General features: G+C 48.8%; 1 protein-coding gene across 1 annotated transcript in view; it reads right to left on the reverse strand.

Annotated features, from left to right (window-relative positions):
• Positions 1–19587, reverse strand: part of LOC120812539 (homeodomain-interacting protein kinase 2-like) — a 55806-nt gene that overhangs the window by 7196 nt on the left and 29023 nt on the right. Inside the window, exons 3-5 of the mRNA XM_078097980.1 lie at positions 5034–5236; positions 4359–4480; positions 2919–3005 (exon numbers count right to left, since the gene is read on the reverse strand). Coding sequence (XP_077954106.1) covers positions 2919–3005; positions 4359–4480; positions 5034–5236 — 412 coding nt within the window. The remainder of the gene's footprint in view (positions 1–2918; positions 3006–4358; positions 4481–5033; positions 5237–19587) is intronic.

Here is a 19587-nt window from a genome sequence, read left to right on the forward strand (position 1 = left end):
ATACTCACAAGGCCTCATCAGTTAGGGTGTCAGTGTGAGTGTCACGGAACTCGGTGATAACCTTGCACCTAAGTGACATTATAAACATTTGCACTGGCATTTTCAGCCCCACTTGAAATATCTCCTGGCGCCTCCGCTGGGATTTTATTTAATCTATTCCTGAGATGTGAGAATAAACAAAAACATGAACCCCAATACATGTTGCCATTGGTACCATATTTCTAATGTAAACACACAGAACTAGGAGTGCTTGATTTGTTAGGCTGAACATTAACTCTGGGGACTGGGTTTTACTTTTACTGGTTTAAGTACGAAGGAAGTCTGGGTTTAAGGAAACTAGCAGGTAGTCAGGCAACGCGAGGACAGTGACGGGGACACAGCCAACAGAAAGGCAGCCGCCATGTTTATTGTGAGCGCCATGCAGAGGTAGCGGGGCTGTTTTTAATAAAGACGCAGAGCTTATCTCTGGGCCTGCTCCAGGGGCTATCAGATGTGCTGCCAATCAACACCGCAAATCTGATTCAATTCTCTATTCTCTTATTCAGGCTATGCAACCATTCCCCTCCCGCTTGCCACCTCCGCTGGCTGTGATAATAATCTGCGGAATGAGGTGAGACATGATCACGTCGTCCTCTGCTGGTGGAAAGAAACGACTTTGGGGAACGCACACAGTCTGGTTGTGCGTGGATAGAAGTTGGGAGTTGGCAGAGAGGTGCCACAATAATCAGACAGAAGCCTGAAAAGGTAAAAGAATATTCTAATCGCCCGTTAAATGAATATCCAGTGAATTTACTGGAAGGAAAAGGCATTTCCGTGCTTCGTTTTCTAACAACAAGCCAAAGGCAACATTTGTCATTGTTGGAGTGATTGAATGTACATTTAAAAGGGCCACTAAAGTCAAGGGGCTTCAACTGATGTGGTCAGTCAGCGCTGCATGTTTTGCGTGTCGACGGCTCTTCACGGAGCCACATCTGTGCCGTGGGGAGCGCTGACATGCTACTCCGGAGTGAAGGCAGGACGGCAGATGTCGAGCGGTGCCGCATGCAGGACTCCGGCCTGTCTCCTGCACAACACTATTCGACTTGTGCAGATTCACCCGTAAACTTTATTACTCAAGCACGGGAAGAGCAGCAGAAGAGAGTGACGGTGATATTTGCGTTATAAGTGTGGGTGTGGTAAAAAAAAAAAATGGGAACGCGGCGACGGCTTCACTCGTATCAACGGAGATAAAGGATTGCAGATTAAAATGAATGCGTTTATTTTTGAGCAGGCCTTCCTTCCATCTACATCAGTCCCTCAAGCGGGATCCCTGCATTTGCTCCAAGTTGGTCTCTGATTTACTCAAATTAGATAAACTTGTGACTGAAGCCTCCCAACATTTCCCACGACTAAGAGGAGGTTCATTATCTCTTCCTGGCACCCAGCTTTCTGTCTCTCAGGGCCTTCAGCTACATCATCCATTATACACGCAGAGACAGATGTCCACAATGCTGACTTGTTTATAGGATAGGAATAGTGAGATGAGGAAGAAATAGGAAGTTTTCTCCCACGTTAAGCTCGTGCAGCTCTGCAATATCGCCCCTCGTGGCAAGCTGAGTCGGGCTGCTGCAGCGAGAGAAGGATGGGACACAGAGCTCGGAGCGTCGGAGACAGAGATGACCCAAGGGATATCATAGCAGTGCAGGTTGGTTTCATTAAACTGAATGTGTGTGCATGCGTGTGTGTGTGTGTGTGTACTGTGTACTGTTACTCAACGAGCCCCGACAGCGATACTATCTTGCCGCACCCGACAGCCTGCTATTCCACACTGGCCTGACAACGGCCTCGGGCTCTACTGGACAACCGTAATTGTCTCCATCACTTAAGTCACTACTTATCCACGTTGACGGCTTCCAGAAGCGGCTCCAGTTTGGGCAACAAGTCGACCATTGTTCAAAGAGAAATAATTCACCTGCTCAACTCTTATCTCTGGGCCTGTCATTGTCAGAGGGACGATCGAGGTGCACGATGACATGAGAGCACTGTCACAGATTCGAGGGAGCGCTGGGAGAAACATTGTCATTTTCCATCACGCTGCCATTTCTGTCAGCAGGATCAGTATTTGGCCAAGTAAAGGTTGAAACCCCCCCCCACTTAATATCATCTCCCTTTCAGGCACATCCTATCAAAATGTGATGGCTACGTGTGAACTTCCCCACCGTGGAGAGACCAATTCAGGCGGAGTCATAGAGGAAAGGGACGTTAAATGTATCTGCATTCAGTAAAAGGGGCTTTTCCATACAGACGTTTTGTTGTAATATAATTCCCTTCCTGGGGTTCAGCAAAAGCTCCTTAACAAGCAGATTCCCACAGGTGACATGCAGGTCTGCTCAGCGGCTGCGCCATGAAGACGCAACGCGCCACCGGACCCACCGAGCTGGTTTGCAGAACTGGAAATGTGTGTGTCAAGAGCGGGAGAGAGTCCAACACTTCCTCTATGTATTTACTGTACATGTACTATACACACGCACATATTAAGACATGGCCACAACAGTCAATGCAGCTTAAATAATAAAGCAAACTGTACATATACCACATGCTCGGCTTGAATGTCTGCAGCTTATTTGATAGCGGTTAAGCGAAATGAAGAGCAGATTTCAGAGTTGGGGAGCGGTTCCAGTGAACAGCTGCTTTCATTTTCACTTTGTAGATTTCCAGAAAGAAGCAGAGCTACAATGCATCTGGAGATCAGGCCTTTGGCGGCACAAAATATCTTAAAGCATCTCAAATATTTCTTCGATGGATCAAACAGAGGTGACCCACGCCTTAAATGCAAGACAGGTGGATGTCATTCAAGCAAAAGACGAGCAAAGGCAAATAATCCATTGGGATTTGTGGGGTGGGGAAGAGTCGTGCTATGTGTGACCCAAACGGCGTACCTGCGCCATATCATCCAAGCAGTTGAAGATGTACTTGCGAGCCTCCTTGGACTTGATCCCTGTTTCGCCCTCGTGGTCCTCCGGAGTCTGCGGGAGACAAGAAGCAGATGTTGCTCTCAAATCCACATCACACTTCCCCTCTGGAAAAGCACTATTTACATTTGGCTCATTACAGCCTCTTGTTTGGGTCGTTGTGGCGCAGGGGTTAGAGAAGGTGTGCTGGGAAGCACAAGGTTGGTGGTTCGAGTCCAGGCTGCCCATGTTTCCATGTCGAAGTGTCCCTGAGCAAGACACTAACCCCTAATTGCTCCCCGGGCAAAAATGTGAAAAAGCCATGGGTTTAAAGTGAAATGTAAGTCGCTTTGGATAAAAGCGTCTGCTAAATGACCTGTAATGTAATGTAATGTAATGTTTGTTGGTGTGCAGCAGGACTCGACTTGCCCTCCGAGCAACCCCGGGGTAGCACACAAACGCTCATCTGACAGCCGGGGATGCAGGGGGAGAGACACGGGGGGGGGGGGGGGGGGGGGGGAGGGGGGGGGGTGGGGGGCGCCATGTGGAAGCACACACTTTATCACTGAGATGACGCACCGAATGTAAACGCTGAAAGCTTCTCGCAAATGTGCACATGGACACATTCACGTAAACACAAGTGAAAACAGGTGTAAAAAAATTGAATGTGAGAGTTGAATGTGACGGTTCCTCGTATTTTTAACTACAGTCAGCAGAGTGATACAGCTGCTATTATGTGGAAACATGTGGCAAGTTCAAATTAAAGCTAAGCAATCACTCAGGACGGAAAAAAATGGCGAGGACGCCTTGAAATTTGATTTTCCACAAAGCAGAGAGACTGGTTGCAGCAGGTGTGTTGGGTCAGTGACTTTCCATAGAACAATGTGACATTAAAAGGCTGCACAACGTTTACCTGACAACTGCTAGAAGTCAGGGACAGCGAACTCGGGAGCATTTATGCTTTGTGACTTCATTTAAAGTGCAATTATCTTTGGTTCGTTACTGGGATTCATCAGAAGCAAACGCAATCCCGGGCTCAGCTGGATCAAACACTGAAAGGACGTTACTGCCCCCCGCCGAACAAAAGTTCAGTTGAAGTTAATTAGGGTAGAAATGAAGGAAGGTGCTGACCTCCTCACTGAGCGGTCCCACATGGAGGGGCAGTGGGAGGGGTCGACACCATACACCGGGATTTATCAGCCTGGGCTTCCATTTACCGAATCCTCTCACAGGGATCCACTTGGCTCACGGTACACTCTCACTTTATGTGTACAGACTGTAGAGCCCTCTGAGGCAAATTTGTAATTTGCGATTTGGGGCTATACAAAATAAAATGAATTGAATTGAACTTTCCTTACATAAGAATATTAATGGCAGATATCGCTGGCAGAAACATCACCTGCTCTTAGGAGGATGTTCAGACCGTACCTTAAAGTCTCCAGAGGGGGTAGGTGGAGTCGGGGTCCCTGTTGAAGAACCTGGTGTTTTCGTCCCCGCACTCAACAGATACTCTGCAGGGCAGACCTTGTGTCTGTGAGATGTACCCGGATCTGCAAGACAAAAGACAAAACATGCACGTGGGCCTTTTCACATCATATGCATGATTGAGCCTTAAGTATTAAGGGACACCAGTGAATATCACCAATAAACGAAAAAGGGCTAGATGTTCAGGATTGACGCTCGGCTTTGCTCCAGTCCATTATAGCTGCACGGCACCCCAAATAGGACCTCAGCGCAAGAGCCTGAGATTAATTCGAGACGTGTAAAGCGAGACACTCTGCAAAGTTTTCGGGCTGGTGAAATATCAGACGGGCGTGTTCAGTGACAACTCCCGCTGAGCCCTCGCCCGGCTGATAGAGAGAGGGGTAACGCTTGCAGTGTCTTGCTCTGGAGCACAGGGGCTGCGCTAATTGGACAAGTGGCTCTGTGGCATCTGTTCAGATAAACAGGAAGGCTGCTCAAGAATTGTCAGGGGCTCTCACAGGGATTGTAGAAGCACCCCCAGCCCTCCCAAACACACTCACAGCTCATAGAGAGAGAAAACAGATGTATCCACGTAACCCGTAACTGCACATGAAGTGAAGTTTGTGATTATTTAAGCACCCGAAAACACGCGATTTATGAGTGCGGCCCCGGAGTTGGAGACACAGTTCGGAGGTCCAAACAATCCTTGCGTGTTACCTGATCGTACTCGGAGGCTCCCGGGGTAGAGGGGCCATCCCAGGAAGAGCTCGGCTATCACACAGCCCAGGGACCACATGTCTATGGCCTCGCAGAACGGCAGGCCCAGGTTGATCTCTGGTGCCCTGTGTGGAGAGAACCACGCAGTGCTGTTAGAAATCAGACATGCGTGCAGAAGACCGACAAATGAGCCCGGTGCATCACGCGCAGGTCAGAGGAGGAAATCATCTAGTGTGGGAGTGAGCTGCACGGCCTCCAAAGTCAATAGGATTTTAATTGGACAATTTACACACGCGGATGATTGCGTTCGTATATTGCACGTACAAAACATACTTTTCAACCACCAAGAAGGAGAATCAATCAATGGATCTATTAATCGTTAAAGTGTGAAGGCTGTTGTATTAACTTAACATTGATCCCTCAATGTAGCCTTGTCCACTAGGCTACATTTTTTCTTATCACTTGTTTAGGCAGTTCTTCAAGGATCCACATGGCGGTTAACTGATGAAGAAACACACAGGAGCGCTGCAAAGAGCCAGAAGGGTACGTCTTCAAAGTGCCAGGGTCCTGAGCCATAACGCAGTGTGGAAGCAATTGCGCCATAAAAAGACATTTAAAAAACATAGAGATTGCATAGAGTTAGAAAATGAGCTTCATCCGGCTTTTAGTGCGCTGCATTTAAGTTAATAGTGCCGGTGCTTAAATCCTAGACACTGGAATACATGAACTATAACAGTGATGCACAAAGAGACGTTTTCCAGTGCAGATAAATATCTATGATTTGATAAAAGAAGAAGAAATATTGCTTCAGTTATGTGAGCAGCAACGCAGTCCGAAACAATTGCCAATTTCCATTCAACATGCTTTATATCCTGTCAGAAAGGGTAATTCACTCCTTGTGAGCTCACATCTCTGATGGAGTTTAAGAGAACTAAGAACACAGACTCTGCTCTCAGGAGCCCTTTCAAGAGCTCTTCTTTCTGTCGTCGGCATGCGGAGGACACTCTGGGTCTTAGATGTTGCCTATTGGTGAAAATGAGCCAATATATAATCTATCTATCTAGACGGAAATCCTTGTCTCTCTTCCAATGACACATTAACAGCGTGACACACAGATCCCAGGATCTTAAGGCTGATCTTGGAAAGTTTCTCACTCGTGGCTGAGTTCACATGGCCGCTGTGACCATGGAAACTGGGCCAAAAAAGAGGGCACAGGCGATTCATTGTATACTGAGATGGTTCTAATAGAGAGAGACAGAAGAGGCCAAAAGAATAGACGATAACACGCTGGATAAGGAATATAAAACTGGAAAACAAGAGTTCAAGAGAGGCTGAGGCACAAATAAAGCGAGTGAGGGGGAGCAGTGAGGAGCGTCTGTCACAGAAGGTGGTTATTGGGGTCCGTAAGGGCAGCAGTGGACAACACGCTAGCGGCAGTATCTCAGGGCACCGTTACACACCAAAACAAAGACACCTTCACACACAATGAGCCCAGACGTCCATCAAGGGGCTGCCAAGGAGGCATAAAGGAGTCTGCTATGAGGTGATAGCAGGAGGGGAAGAGAGAGGTCGGCTGAAGGTCCTGTTAGAAAAAGGGAACAATGACGACCGTGCGCACATCTGTACACATGAGTAAACAATAGGGGCGGCCTTCAAGGACGGCTGAGAGGCCGTCACACCTTCAGCGGGACGTTGTGCACATTCAAACCTGAGAAATCCACAGGCACATGCTAATAAACACACATTAGCATCTTCTTGCTTTGGAGTAGGTAGATTCAAAGTCTTCAGAACCTGAAGCCAAAACACTTTAACAGTTTGATGACAAAACATCCCTGACAGTACGATCCAGACATTTGTGAAGGTTATGTTCTATTTATAAATTCATATATCCCGTTTGGTACTTCCAACTCGTTGCTTGTCACGCTGTGCAGAAATTGATAATAGAAACAAGCAGCGTCCATATTTCGGCACACTTAGTGTTTTTTTTTCTACCTGTTAAATATTTATAAGATATAATGAAACCTGCTGTACTGCAGCAGACCAGCTCTCACAACACAAAGCTGTTTTTTTGGCTCAGCTGGGAGATGGGTTTATCCTGAACTAATCCTGAACTAATAAGTCACTTAAAAAACAAGTCACCATCATGGTATGTGATTCATATTAGATGCCAAAGAAAGGTGGCTTTCATAGTCGACGTCAACAGAATGTACTTTCACAAGAGCAGCGTTAGGTATTCAGCCTCAGCGCAACGTTTCCATTTATGTGGCCATAGCTGTGTGCCGTGACCACACGGACTTTGCCCCTGAGTACGATGGTGAGATTTGCTAGTGTTGATGTTATTCTTGGATCCATTTCATACCGAACCTTCCTAAGTTATGCTGCACTTAGGCCGTTCTCATGGCTCCTGTGCCTCTCACAGAAAGCTCCTCCCGTTCAGCGCGTGTCAGAGAGACAGAAAAAACGAGAGCGAAGGAAGGGAGGAAGGAAGAGAGAACCCCGAACCAATGCACTGCTGCCATCGCATGCAAAGCGCCTCCACAGCTGCTGCTGATACAGGCCTTTCGCTGGCAGTGATAAACAGCATGCACACACATCTGCGCGGCTCACAAACCATGCCTCTTTTCCGCCCCCCCCCCCCCCCCCCCCCCCCCTCTTTCCTCTCTAAAGCAGCACAGTAAACAAGAATGACAATTTACGAAGACAGGGCAATTTCAGTTTTTGATGCCGTGGGAGACGTTGCTGCTTATCTCCATTGAAAGTTTAAAAAACAGCACACAAGCAGCCAGATGTTGAGTTCACACTCAAACTATTTGGTTAAAGGAATTCTGGGGTATATTCGAGATTAAACTTGAACACTTGAAAACAACAAATGGACAGCAGAAGAGTAATGTCTTATGGAAAAGTACAGTTTTGTCAGACAGACAGAACCACATTAAGAGTCTGTAGCGATGCTGGTGGCTCTGTGAGGCTGTGCTGTAGGAAAACCTTATCAGCATTTTAATACCCTCGTCAGGGTGAGGCTCCCGTGTGGATGCTGACCAGGTAAAATGGTCCCCACCTTAGTTTGCCATGTTTTAATAAAAAAGAACCAATTCAAAATGTGACCAAATTCCATGGCAACCCATCTAATAGTTATTGTGAGATGTCATCTGAGCCGCACAAGGTAATGGTGGCGGCGGACCTGGGGGAACATTGGGGGTGGTGGGGGGGGGGTCTTCATGCTGACATCCTCCCAGCTGGCCTGGTCATTGATGAGTCCCAGTCCCCTTGGTAGCCAGAGATGGCACCACTCATGAATGGAGCCTTTCTTAGGCCCGCCCCCCTCACCCCTCCCTCCGCACTTGCCCCCTCTGCCATCGCAGCCAACCCCTACACCTCACGCAACCTCGCCATCCACCACCTCTGCCCCCCGAAAGAACCCATTCAAATCCCCCAGATTAGGGGGCCAAGGCCAAGGCCAGTGCTCCCTCCTCTGCTTGCCTGCCAGCCCTCCGCTCCGTTGAGCTGCGCCGCCAGTCCACGCACACACACACACACACACATGAGCACATGATGCAAACACACAGTCGCAGATGCACACATTGATGACATCACGGGCCGTGTGTGCCTGTCAGGATGTATCCATCAGGCTGACCGTCCCTGAGTTTGGCTCCAGACGGGATACTGATGGATCCCTGGACCCCCGCAGCATTTAGAAAACACACATACACACACACACACACACACACACACACACACACACACACACACACACACACACACACACACACACACACACACACACACACACACACACACACACACACAGGGGTCAGCCAGTCAGAAGTAATGGGTTTGATCTCTCTGCTTTCTGTTTGAGTACTTCATCATGCAACTGTGTTTCACTCAAAAGGCAGGCAGCCAGTTGTACATAAAGAGCAGGATTTAGAGTGGAAGTAAATAAGATTGTATGATGTCTTGAGCAGTGTTTTGAGGGCTAAAAGGAAAAAGTACTTCATGAGAAAAGAGCCTGCCATTAACGTTTGTCCAATCTATTTTATTCTCCTCTGTCACTTTCCTCCACCATCTCCTTGCCTCTTCCCCTCTATCCACCCCACACTTCCTGGCCTAATGCAAAATGCTCGGGTTTGTGGTGTGAATGACTCCCCGTCCTCCCGCAGGTAACTCATCTGCATATAAATGCCCTCAAAAAGGTCCTTGACAACCTCTTCGGAGACGCACCATAGAGAAACACTTTTCTCCATGTATTGCATGGACAAGACACACACATGCACAGTACACACTACACCTCTCCAACCGCTCCACCTGCTCACGTGACACCAGAAAATGCTGCACTGCACACAAGCAAAGCATTTGGCAGTCATCATGTAAATGCTTATTTATCCAGGCAGGAGCCGTAAACTGCATTTCAATTTAGGGACCGTGTGGTCCAGGTGGTTCCGGGGTTTAAAGGAGGATGGACGAGGTACATTTTTTCACAAAGTCCTTGAGAAATGTTTTCTCACTCTCTCAGCAGGGACGACATTCCTGGTGGTTGTGGTCTTGTAAACAGGCCTTCCTCTCTCTTTTTTATTTTTTATTTCTCGCTCTCAGAAAAGGGCACAGCGATGACGAGGCTGTCACTGTTTTATTTGTCAAAGCATCCCCGTTGCTCTAGCGATGCATCGCAACAAGGCGCATGAAGGCCTGTGGAATAAACAAAGGGGAAAGGGTGTTTAGTACCAAGGGCAGGGTCCATTTCCCCAAAAAGCGGTCAATGGGACCGTTAATGCAAAAAGCCACTGGGGAGACCTGCGGGCACATATTAGGAACCTCAACTCTAACAGAAGCTGTGACCGCGGCACCTTCGATGAATCATAGCAGGCTAATGAAATATGAGTGACAGCTACGTGTATGCGTTTGCTGATTCAACACAACCTGAAGTACAGGTCAGCTGAGCAGCCTCAGAGGGAGTGAACTGTGACTGAGAGTTAACATAGATAGCCTTTTAATGCTCAAAGGTTGTCTCTGGTCCCTCTCCCAATCTGACCATCGCACATTTAACTCTCCATTGGGCAAAGGGCAAACGCTGTCACGGCGGCACGCACACACGGAGCGCTGTTGCCGAAGCGTGGCACATTCAATATTAGCACACAGGATATGCAGCAATGACTCACACGGCATGCCCCTATGTCCTTACACTCAATCTGTTTTTCAAATGGGGCTGTGTTCACAGCCGTGTTAGATAACGTATCCGATTTACTGTTAGGTAACACAGGACATCAAACACATGCTTTATTGGCCGGAGGATATATTTGCTGCTATGGAGACTTTCTCTCTCCTTGGAGAAGCACTGTGGGACCCTTTTTACACTTGCCCGCTCTCCTTTTACTCCCTCTGCTTTGCAAAAGCTCTCATTTGCAACACTAACAACTACAAAAATCGGACAATGAGCGTAGCTACGGCGCAGCTCGGTTGCACGCTTTTGACGCCAGTGCAGCGGCTCACCGCTCCTGGTTGGTAATTACCGGTTTCCGGTGGTTATTATTATTTTCCAGCAGGCGGCGGATCCTATAAGTAATACATCCAATTTCCACCTGCAGCCAGCCGGCTGTCCACAGCTCCCTACCGTACCCTGCACACCCCCAACCCCCATCGCCTGGAGCAGGGGTCAAAGGAACAGACTTCTTTCAACAGTGGAAGGAGAGGGAGAAACGCCAGGAAGGAGATGAGGCAGGGAAAGACGGCGGGGGTTGAGGGTACAACAATGGAAGCTGTATGAACTCTCCATCAACGCTCAGGAACCATACCTACACACACGCATAATCTGTCCCTTTTGCCTCTCTTGTCAAAGGGAAGAGTGCCGCGAAGGATTTGCGATGGCCAAATGATTGGTATCTGTCATACAGCGATGCTCTCTCAGCAGACAGCCTGGAGTGGACACGTAGGGGATGCAGAGAAGGAGCCTCTCCGGCGCTATTAGGGTATTAGACTGACAGTCAGACAGTATCGGGCCAGTCTACCAGCCACTGGACAAAGACCAACCCAGCCCTGGGGCATGTGCAGCCCCACTACTGAAAAATAGAGTGAAATCTCTAAACAATTAATTTATAATGGGTAATTCATGACACATCCTGAGAAAGTAATATATACTTCACAAAAGAGACGTTTTCTTGGAAGACGTTGAATCCGGTGCTGTCCCCTTTCACAATCAAGTGTCTACTTCCCACTGTAAACAAGCCCATGGGAAAGGGTCACACAGAGCGCTGGCTATGTGACGGCAAAGCCAAACTAAAGGCAGAAATGTTGACAGACGATATAAAACATTTTAACATGCAGTCACTCAACCAGGTGGCAAGCCTGTCGCCTCGGCCCGAGACGCTCACCGAAATAGACGGGAATGCCGCATAGTCAGCAGCGGAGACACACTCCGTCAGACGCCTCCGTCAGTCAGGCGGAGGAGATTCGGTCCACTCGGGGGCCGAGGGATGCTAAAGCCGAAGCTTTGATCACCGCAGATTACAGTGTACGAGGGCTTCAGCGAGCTGGACTTAAATCCTGCGTCACAGAGGGCGACACAGCTGGGCAGCCCATTGCCCGGGCCACGGCTGCAAAACAGCCTGTATCCATTGTGATGTTCTATCGCGCCCTCTTAGTGGAAAAGCCCAGCGTGATAGTTGCGTAAACTGCTGGTCAAACCGATCGCAATCTGATCTGCTTGCGTGACTGACGACTGTCTCCCTGGGCTGCGGTTCGTCTGCACGTTGTGCAGTCTGGCTGATGCGCTTTATTGTCGTTTTTATTGTCCAGCTTCTTCCTGCAGTTCCTTTAGTCGAATACAGTACGGGAACAAGAAATCGCAAGGGCATGCACGGATATTCCCCATTCTGGTTATTTAAGGGGACTGAGACAGAGATCCAGTGATAGTGGGGCAGATAGGGGAGGGGGGGGGATGCAATCAATGCAGGGTATGTGGTTAAACAACAGACGGCGAAAATCCATTCGATATAGCGAGGAGCCGGGGGGGGGGCGCCGGCCAAACGTAATGACATATGCGTCTCGCCATTCAAAACACACGCGAACCAGCACAGTTTCAATCATAAACGCTGCTCTGGTTGACTTGTCCCTTATTTCTGGGCCAAGTGAAAGAGCCCATGGGGGAGAGATTTGCAAGGCAGACTGCAGAATTCCCCTCCATCACACCCCCCATGCGCTGACATACAGTACGGCATGCGCTGCACTTCTCTACCTCCACCCCTCCCCCCTTTCACCCCTCCCACTCTCGCTCGCCATCCCTTGTTTGACTACCGTCTCCCTTCCTCCCACCCAGTCGGGGAGTAAAACCATCTCCTGCATAATCAAATTCCACTCCGTGTGACATGAATTCGCGCTGCCTCACAACAAGCTACGGGGCCTCGGAGAGCAGTAACTAAAGCTCACACGGGCCCTATAGAACAGTTTAACACAGGGAAAGTCCTGCTGGAAGAGATTCCCCCACCGGTAACCTTCTTTATTTGCTTGACTCGGTGTCCGCCGGTCCGTCTGTGCTGCTCTCCTCCTTTGTGGGGGAATCTGAGTGAGTCCCTGGAGTGCCGCCGGCCCGTGGTTGATTAGAGAGATTGGATGGGATGGACTGACGGAGGCTGATCCGGGCTGTCACCCAGATGCGGTCAGATCACAATGGCCGACCCACCCTGTCCCTTTGTCTTCGATTAACTTTGCAGACCCCACGGCGGCGATCACATGAGCGTACAAGAAAATGAGCAGATCCCCAAACACACTGATGCCCTTCAGGGAAGGTGAGGCCTTCAATCAAGAGTCTCACGCTTGTGTCCATCTATCTGCCCGAGCCCGCCGCCGGCCTGCTGGGTCTTCAGACACTCTTATTCAGTTTGTCACGCCGCATTTTTTTCCTGACAAGAATTAAAAAAGGTTGACGCCACGCAGACAATCAACTGCAGCACTGTTAAGGCTTTGAGTGGAATTTGGACAAATAGGCCTCATCAGAGGAGAGCCTCCTTGCTAGGACAAACATAGACAGATAGGGCTGTGGGTAGTGTGTTTTTGGACTGCAGAGCCGTGCCATGAAGGGGACAGATGTGTGCTTTTGTTTCAGCCACATTAATACACGTGTTTTCTGCTGAGAAAGAAATGCTAGCAATGCATGCATTGATTTAACAATCATGTTTCTCCTGTTTAATGCACTCTGTTTCTGAGACGAAACAATTATCTACCTGAGAGACATATGAATTAGACACAGGTACACGATATGTTATTGGGCTTCTAACCATCCTAATGTGTGTTTGTCCATCCGTGGTGAAATGCAGTTTGAACTCCATTATTCGAGGAGGCAACAATAATATGAGATGTTTAAAAAACAATCGGTCACAATGACAGGTGATTAATTTGCCCAGGCAGCAGTACCCTGCAGTCATTTGTAAAAAGAGAGTCACAGTTAATCACCTCTTAATGACAATGCCAATGCACGGTTTTTCCTCGCCTCTGTCATATAGAGTGATCTTATTCGCCCGTCCCCTATATGGTCCACCGTGACAGACATGATGCACGCTCGCAGTTTAATATGCCATACGTTGTCTATTGAGGGAAAACAATAACTGTACAGCAACAATCAATACGGCATTATCCTTTTCATGTAGCCATGCTTAAAGATCCAATTATTATGGCCAAAAAGGTTATTTGTTATTTCTGCTGCTGTGGCCTCACTCAAAGACAAAGCAGACAGCTTTGACTCCATCTAAAAGGTAATTTGACACTGATTGATCTATTCTCGCTGTGTCCACTGTGTAGGCACATAGGGAGGGAAATTAGATACAGTACATTGATGTGTCTGATTGAGAAAGGCAGTGACATAAATGTATTGTCATGGCTTTGCCCTTTAAGTCCTACTGTGGTGGATTCATCAATCCATCACTTCATTCTATCTGGAAAAACTAACAGGTGTCGCTGCTTCTGAGGAGGTTGATATGAATAACAACTGAAGAAGGCAATTTTAATTATGAATCTGTTTTTTAATCAACGGTTTCCTTATTTTTAAATGTCATGTATAAATAAAATATGCGTTTTCTACAGCTCAAGGTAAATCCTTGATTGTTTCTTGACCATCCATGAAACATATCCAGAAAACCTGATGAGAAACGCTTCAAGTTAAACCTCCGAATGCAAAACGCAATGCATTCTGGCTCCGGATATTTCTTCTTCTTCTTGTTGTTGGGTTGGTGGAGCAACAGACACTTTTATGGCAGTCTGTGGAGCAACAGGCCCAGAGTGTGAATGTGAATTTTCAAACCGGCGCTAAACATGACGCATTTTACTACGTCTTCGGCGAGAAACCATATTGCACTGAAGGCTGCGTACAGAGCAGTAGGCCTACTCTCTTCCTTGTCCAATTGTCTCCCTCGTTCTCCGCTTTCATTCCGCGGGTGTGTGTGTGTGTGTGCGTGTGTGTGTGTGTGTGACGGTGCTCCTGGAGGGAGTCGAAAAGGACACAGTGTGAAAAACCAACAAAGCTCTGACCTCCCAGACACCCCCGACACGGCCAATCACATCGCTTCTCCCCGACGCATAGGCCACTGCGATTGGCCGGCGGGTGGCACATATGACCGGTGGGGATTCAAGTGGCGGGAAAAAAAAAGCGAGGGTATGAGGAGGGGGCAATTTAACCGACCCGTTGCCCGGAACGGGACAGGAAATCTCCAGAACAAAAGCTAGCTGTCATCTCTGCCCCACAGGCTCGCTCTCAACAAAGCTGCTCTCAGCCGACTGGCGAAGCGACCAATTCACGAGGGAGAGATAGCGCGTTGTAATCTGGTTCAGTCTCACATTCCAGCCGTCTCTGGGGTGAGCGAGGCGGAAAAAAACGAGCGCCCCCGAAACCCCCCAAGAAGACGTCGCACCTGAGGCCGACGGTGGGTTACGAAAACATTGCACGTGTAAATGCAAACACGCCCCGGAGAGCCGGCGTACACAACGCAGGCCGAAAACACGCGGCTGCAACCACGGATTGCCTCACGTGACCCCTCCTCTCCTTCGCTTTTATCGCGCAGGTACGAATGTGCCTTCGCTATCTCCAGCCCAAACCCACACTCACATCGGCCACATTCCACGCCCCCCCCCCCCACCCCCCCCCCCCCCCGCCCACCCCCCACCAAGCTGGGCACCGAGCTGGGCTTCACCATCATCACACGCCTCCGCCTCCCTCCTCCTGCTGCTCACCATCTTTGCACACCATAAAACGAACACAACTTTCTTTCACCCCCCCCTGCATCATTGGTTGAAATGGACGAGAAGGGGGAGGGGGGGCCGTGTTCTGCCTTTGCTCTGATCAGCTCACACACAGTTTACATGACTGGGTTGTACAGAGGTGGCAGAAGACGGCAAACAGCGGTAGATCGGGACGGCCGAGAGGCGGCCGGAATGTTTAATGAGGCTGTTTGAATTCTGCTGCTAGCGGAATATCGTTTTATCTCTTTTTTTGAGGTGTGGCCATGTTGATAAGGGTAAAAATGCATGTCAGCAGACAGATGTAATCTAATAACTTCATATGTGACTGTGATCTTGTCGCAAACAGAGCAACAGCAGTCCCCACCATGCAGTAAATGAAGGTGTGAGGCTCTCTGTCTCTATCGGTTCCTCCTCTTATGGGACCTGTTCAGCAGTGACCGACAAGGGTGAATGACATTTAACTATAAGTAAAGGTGGGAATGAGTTGATAGATGAGTCATGTCATTAGATATCAATACCATAATGTACTTTAAGAAGTTATTTCCTCTAAGCGGAGCAAAAAAGCATGTTTCCCAACATGTGTTAAGCTTCATTTTCACAGGTTTCTCCATGAAAATGAGACAAATGATACAGCCGACAAGCACAGCAAAACACCCCCAACTGGGAGTGCATCTGAATGTTTGCGTGCACGTGTGGGTGTATTAGTGTTCATGGATATGCGCGTGTGTGTAAATAGTTAAGCTCAGTTTCATCATTTCAGTAAATGCCACACAGTATATCAGTCTAACTGCATACGTCTCAGACCGTTTCCACATCGGTAATAGCAAAAACCCATCTCCCGTCAGAGCCACTCCTCCAGTGCGCTTAGGGAGCCCAAATAAAACACGTTTCTGCAGACACACACACACACACACACCATATCTGTGATGAGCTGACACAGAAAACTAGATTTATTAAAGGAGAGGGGGAGATGGAGAGATGCTGAATGCAGACATGGACACAGGTTGCAGTACACAAAAACACAGTCGCCAAAAACAACACAAAAAACAACACCCCCCCTGCTGCAATTGCAGACATAAAGTGCATCGCTCTTCTCGAAGAGACCTGCTTATTTCAGACCTGTGACACAAAAGCCACAGCGGCGTGCAGGATTATCCCTCCACATACCTGGAAACGTGGCACAGCCCCCAAAGAGCTCCCCGGCGCCGCACATGCCACTTTCAATTAGTTCCACAAAGAGAGTCTTCCTCTACCAAAAGGAAGATGGGAGCTCATTACTGAATTCCTCTCTACTCTCAGCTTTGAAATATAGATCAGGAGCTACGTCTGACTGCTGGGGCCCCAGGATGTGCCGCTCGCTGACCACGCCACGCCAGACCAGAGCAGATGAGCTCAGAGAGCCGTCTCGCGGATGAGCGGCTCCTAGGTTTGAACGGCCCTTTTACAGCTTACTCTGCATCTCGCCATCAGCTCTCTTTTGCTTTCTGTCTCACCTCTTATTTTTCTCCCCTTCTTTCTCTGTCTCTGTCTCTCCCTCTCTCCGCTGAACAGATCGCCACAGCTCTCAGCACCAACACCCCCGATGGGAAAATACCAGTTCTAATGGTTTGATAAGAGCGTATGAGAGAAGCAGCGGAGCAAATGTGACTGTCATACCACACAGTGGTGCTATAAAAGTAAGCACAGACACAGAGCGAGGGAGTGATAAGGGGATGCAAATGAATTCAGGTATTGTAATGAAACTAGAGCTTATCAAAGCTGCAAATGTTGACTGTTGTGTAGGAGTTAATTAAGGTCACGTTAAACACACTAAAATCCAGCGGCTCAAAAGCACTCAGCAGGAAGAAATGTGACATGAGCGCAAATAAAATAACGCATGCCAATTCTAAATGGTTCGGAGCGGGGACGACAGCGATGCTGTCGTATGAAGATGGCAGCTGCATTCGGCTCTGAGATCAACCAGTTGGTGTGAACCTGTTTCTTATCTGGGCAGCGCAAAGAACACAACACACTAGTTAGCGGCATCCCCTCGGGACCCAAATGGCACGTCCACCAACATCGCCCGTTTACTTCGTGGCGGATAAACTCCAGATTAGGTACTTTATACTGTACCCCATTCAACAGACGTTGTACAGATGTACACGCTGTGTGATTACCCTTCCGGAAGCTACCAGCTAACAGGCTGAAACAGGTGACGGTTGGGGATCGAGCAGCTAAGAGGCTCGGACGCTTTAGTGTGGGAGAAAACAACGAAATGTGTTGAGCACCGCAGTTAATCATCCCCCCCCCCCCCACCGCCAGCCCGATATACAGAGGTATCAGACACAGGGGTTGAAGTTTTGGTTGCTAGGCCACTGATGGAGATTCAGTGAAGCAAGGGGGGGGGCAGAAGGAGGGGCGAAACTTGTAGGAAAGGAGGAGTGGGCGGCTGTAATGGCAGCGAGAGAAGCGGCTGCATTGGGTCTTGATGCTCTCTCTGATTCGCTCTCTATGCAAATCACAACAATCACAGGAAATGCCTGGGCCCCAGCTCCGGCTAATTGCCACGGCAATAACAAAAGGGGGGCTTCCTTTGAGCACATAGGCAAATTAAACATTAGTTTGGAGTTTTCCTGGAGACCGAGGGATGTTATAATTACCCAGAAACCAACACATCAGCACTTTGCACGCCACGCGTCCCACTTAACAAATCCATCTCATATTCTGTGGGGGAGTCGTTTGGATGGAGGGATGGGTGGGAGGACGGTGGGGGGTGGGGGGTGGGGGGGATCGAAGATAGTGAAGGGCATGGAGAGAGTGGCGGGGGCATAATGAGGGGAAAGGAGGTGGAGAATGAACCACTCCATACTGGTAGAGAGGCTTCAAAATCTACACCCACTATTAGCATATTGACCCCACCCCTCTCCTCTGGCCCTTTCCCCCTCATTATCATCAGGCATGGTGCATGAAACACAGGAAACACAAACCACGCTTATTTCCCATCACATATTAGCCTAAATGTCACGGGGGCGATGAAATGAGAACACAGAAATAAATGGCGCCCGTCTGTGCCATGCAAATGTGTGCTGGTGCGCCCGTCTAGCTGGCCACCCCAAAGGGTTAAATCTGCGAGCGCTCCATTAATGTGGGTCGGTGCAGTGGAGCATGTTGCAGGCGAAACAAACAAAGCCGGATATAGCGGAGATATGCCACCATGTAAACTCCAGGAGACGTCCTTGGCTGTCCTTCCCCTCCAGGAGCAAGGAAGCAGAGTCCCTGCCCCGGTCAGGAGGGTGCGCATTGGGCCTTGAGCGATGTTGCGGGATGTCCTGCGCGGCTGGTTCTGTTGTCTGATCTATGTCTGAGGGCAGTCGCAAAAGCCAGACACGTCCGCCTCGTCCATCCAACCCACAATGTTCACTCGGTCTCCCTGCACCCGGACTGCCTGTCTGTGGCTCTGCCTGTATGCCTCTTACCAATCTGCCGGACGGCCAGGCTGTCTCCCCCTCCCTGCCGATGGTATAACCGGCGAAAGCGTCTATCTATATGTCTGTCTGACTGTTTTTTTAGGTCAGGTCGGCTTGCTTGCCTGGTCGACTGCCTCCTCTCGCACCGCGGAGATGCATGAGCTCACACGAGTCACTGACCATGCCCTGGAAATCTAATCATCCAGCACAGTTGGATGTTTGTTTGTGCTTGTAGGCACAGATGTGCATACAGGGGTGCAAACAGCCAGCCACAGTACACAAACAAAAGGAGTTTCACCCGGCTGTGATAGTTAGTAATTTTGTGTTTGTTTTTCTGTAAAGCAGAGACAGGCTTTTTATGTGCTCTTGTTGTGTGTTCTATTAGTCACACAATGTTAATCCCTTTCTCACTCTATGCACCCATTTACACACACACACATACAGCAAGCCAAACTCATAAAGCACTCCCCCCTCTAATTGGCATGTAGTCATTTTAAAATCTCTTGTAATAAAAGCAACTTTTTTTCTATCCCAAACACTTCACCATGTTTATGTAATGGAGCTTGTTATTTTGCGCCTTTTAATATCCCCCCTCATATAACTGAGAGCTATGTGAATAACAGCCCTAATAGACCACAGGTCCTCAAGGAGGTGTAATTTGGGGGAAATCGGGGCTGTGATACTGCGTTTGTAAGCAATCCAGAGCAGTAACATCAGCACATTAATTGCATGTGAGAGATCATGGCACAGAGCAGGAGGGACACAGGGCAGGGTCTCAGACACCCGGCAATCAAAAAAGGAGACGGAGT

The sequence above is a fragment of the Gasterosteus aculeatus genome, chromosome Y, assembly GCF_964276395.1.
Source record: "Gasterosteus aculeatus chromosome Y, fGasAcu3.hap1.1, whole genome shotgun sequence".
Taxonomy (NCBI): Eukaryota; Metazoa; Chordata; class Actinopteri; order Perciformes; family Gasterosteidae; genus Gasterosteus; species Gasterosteus aculeatus.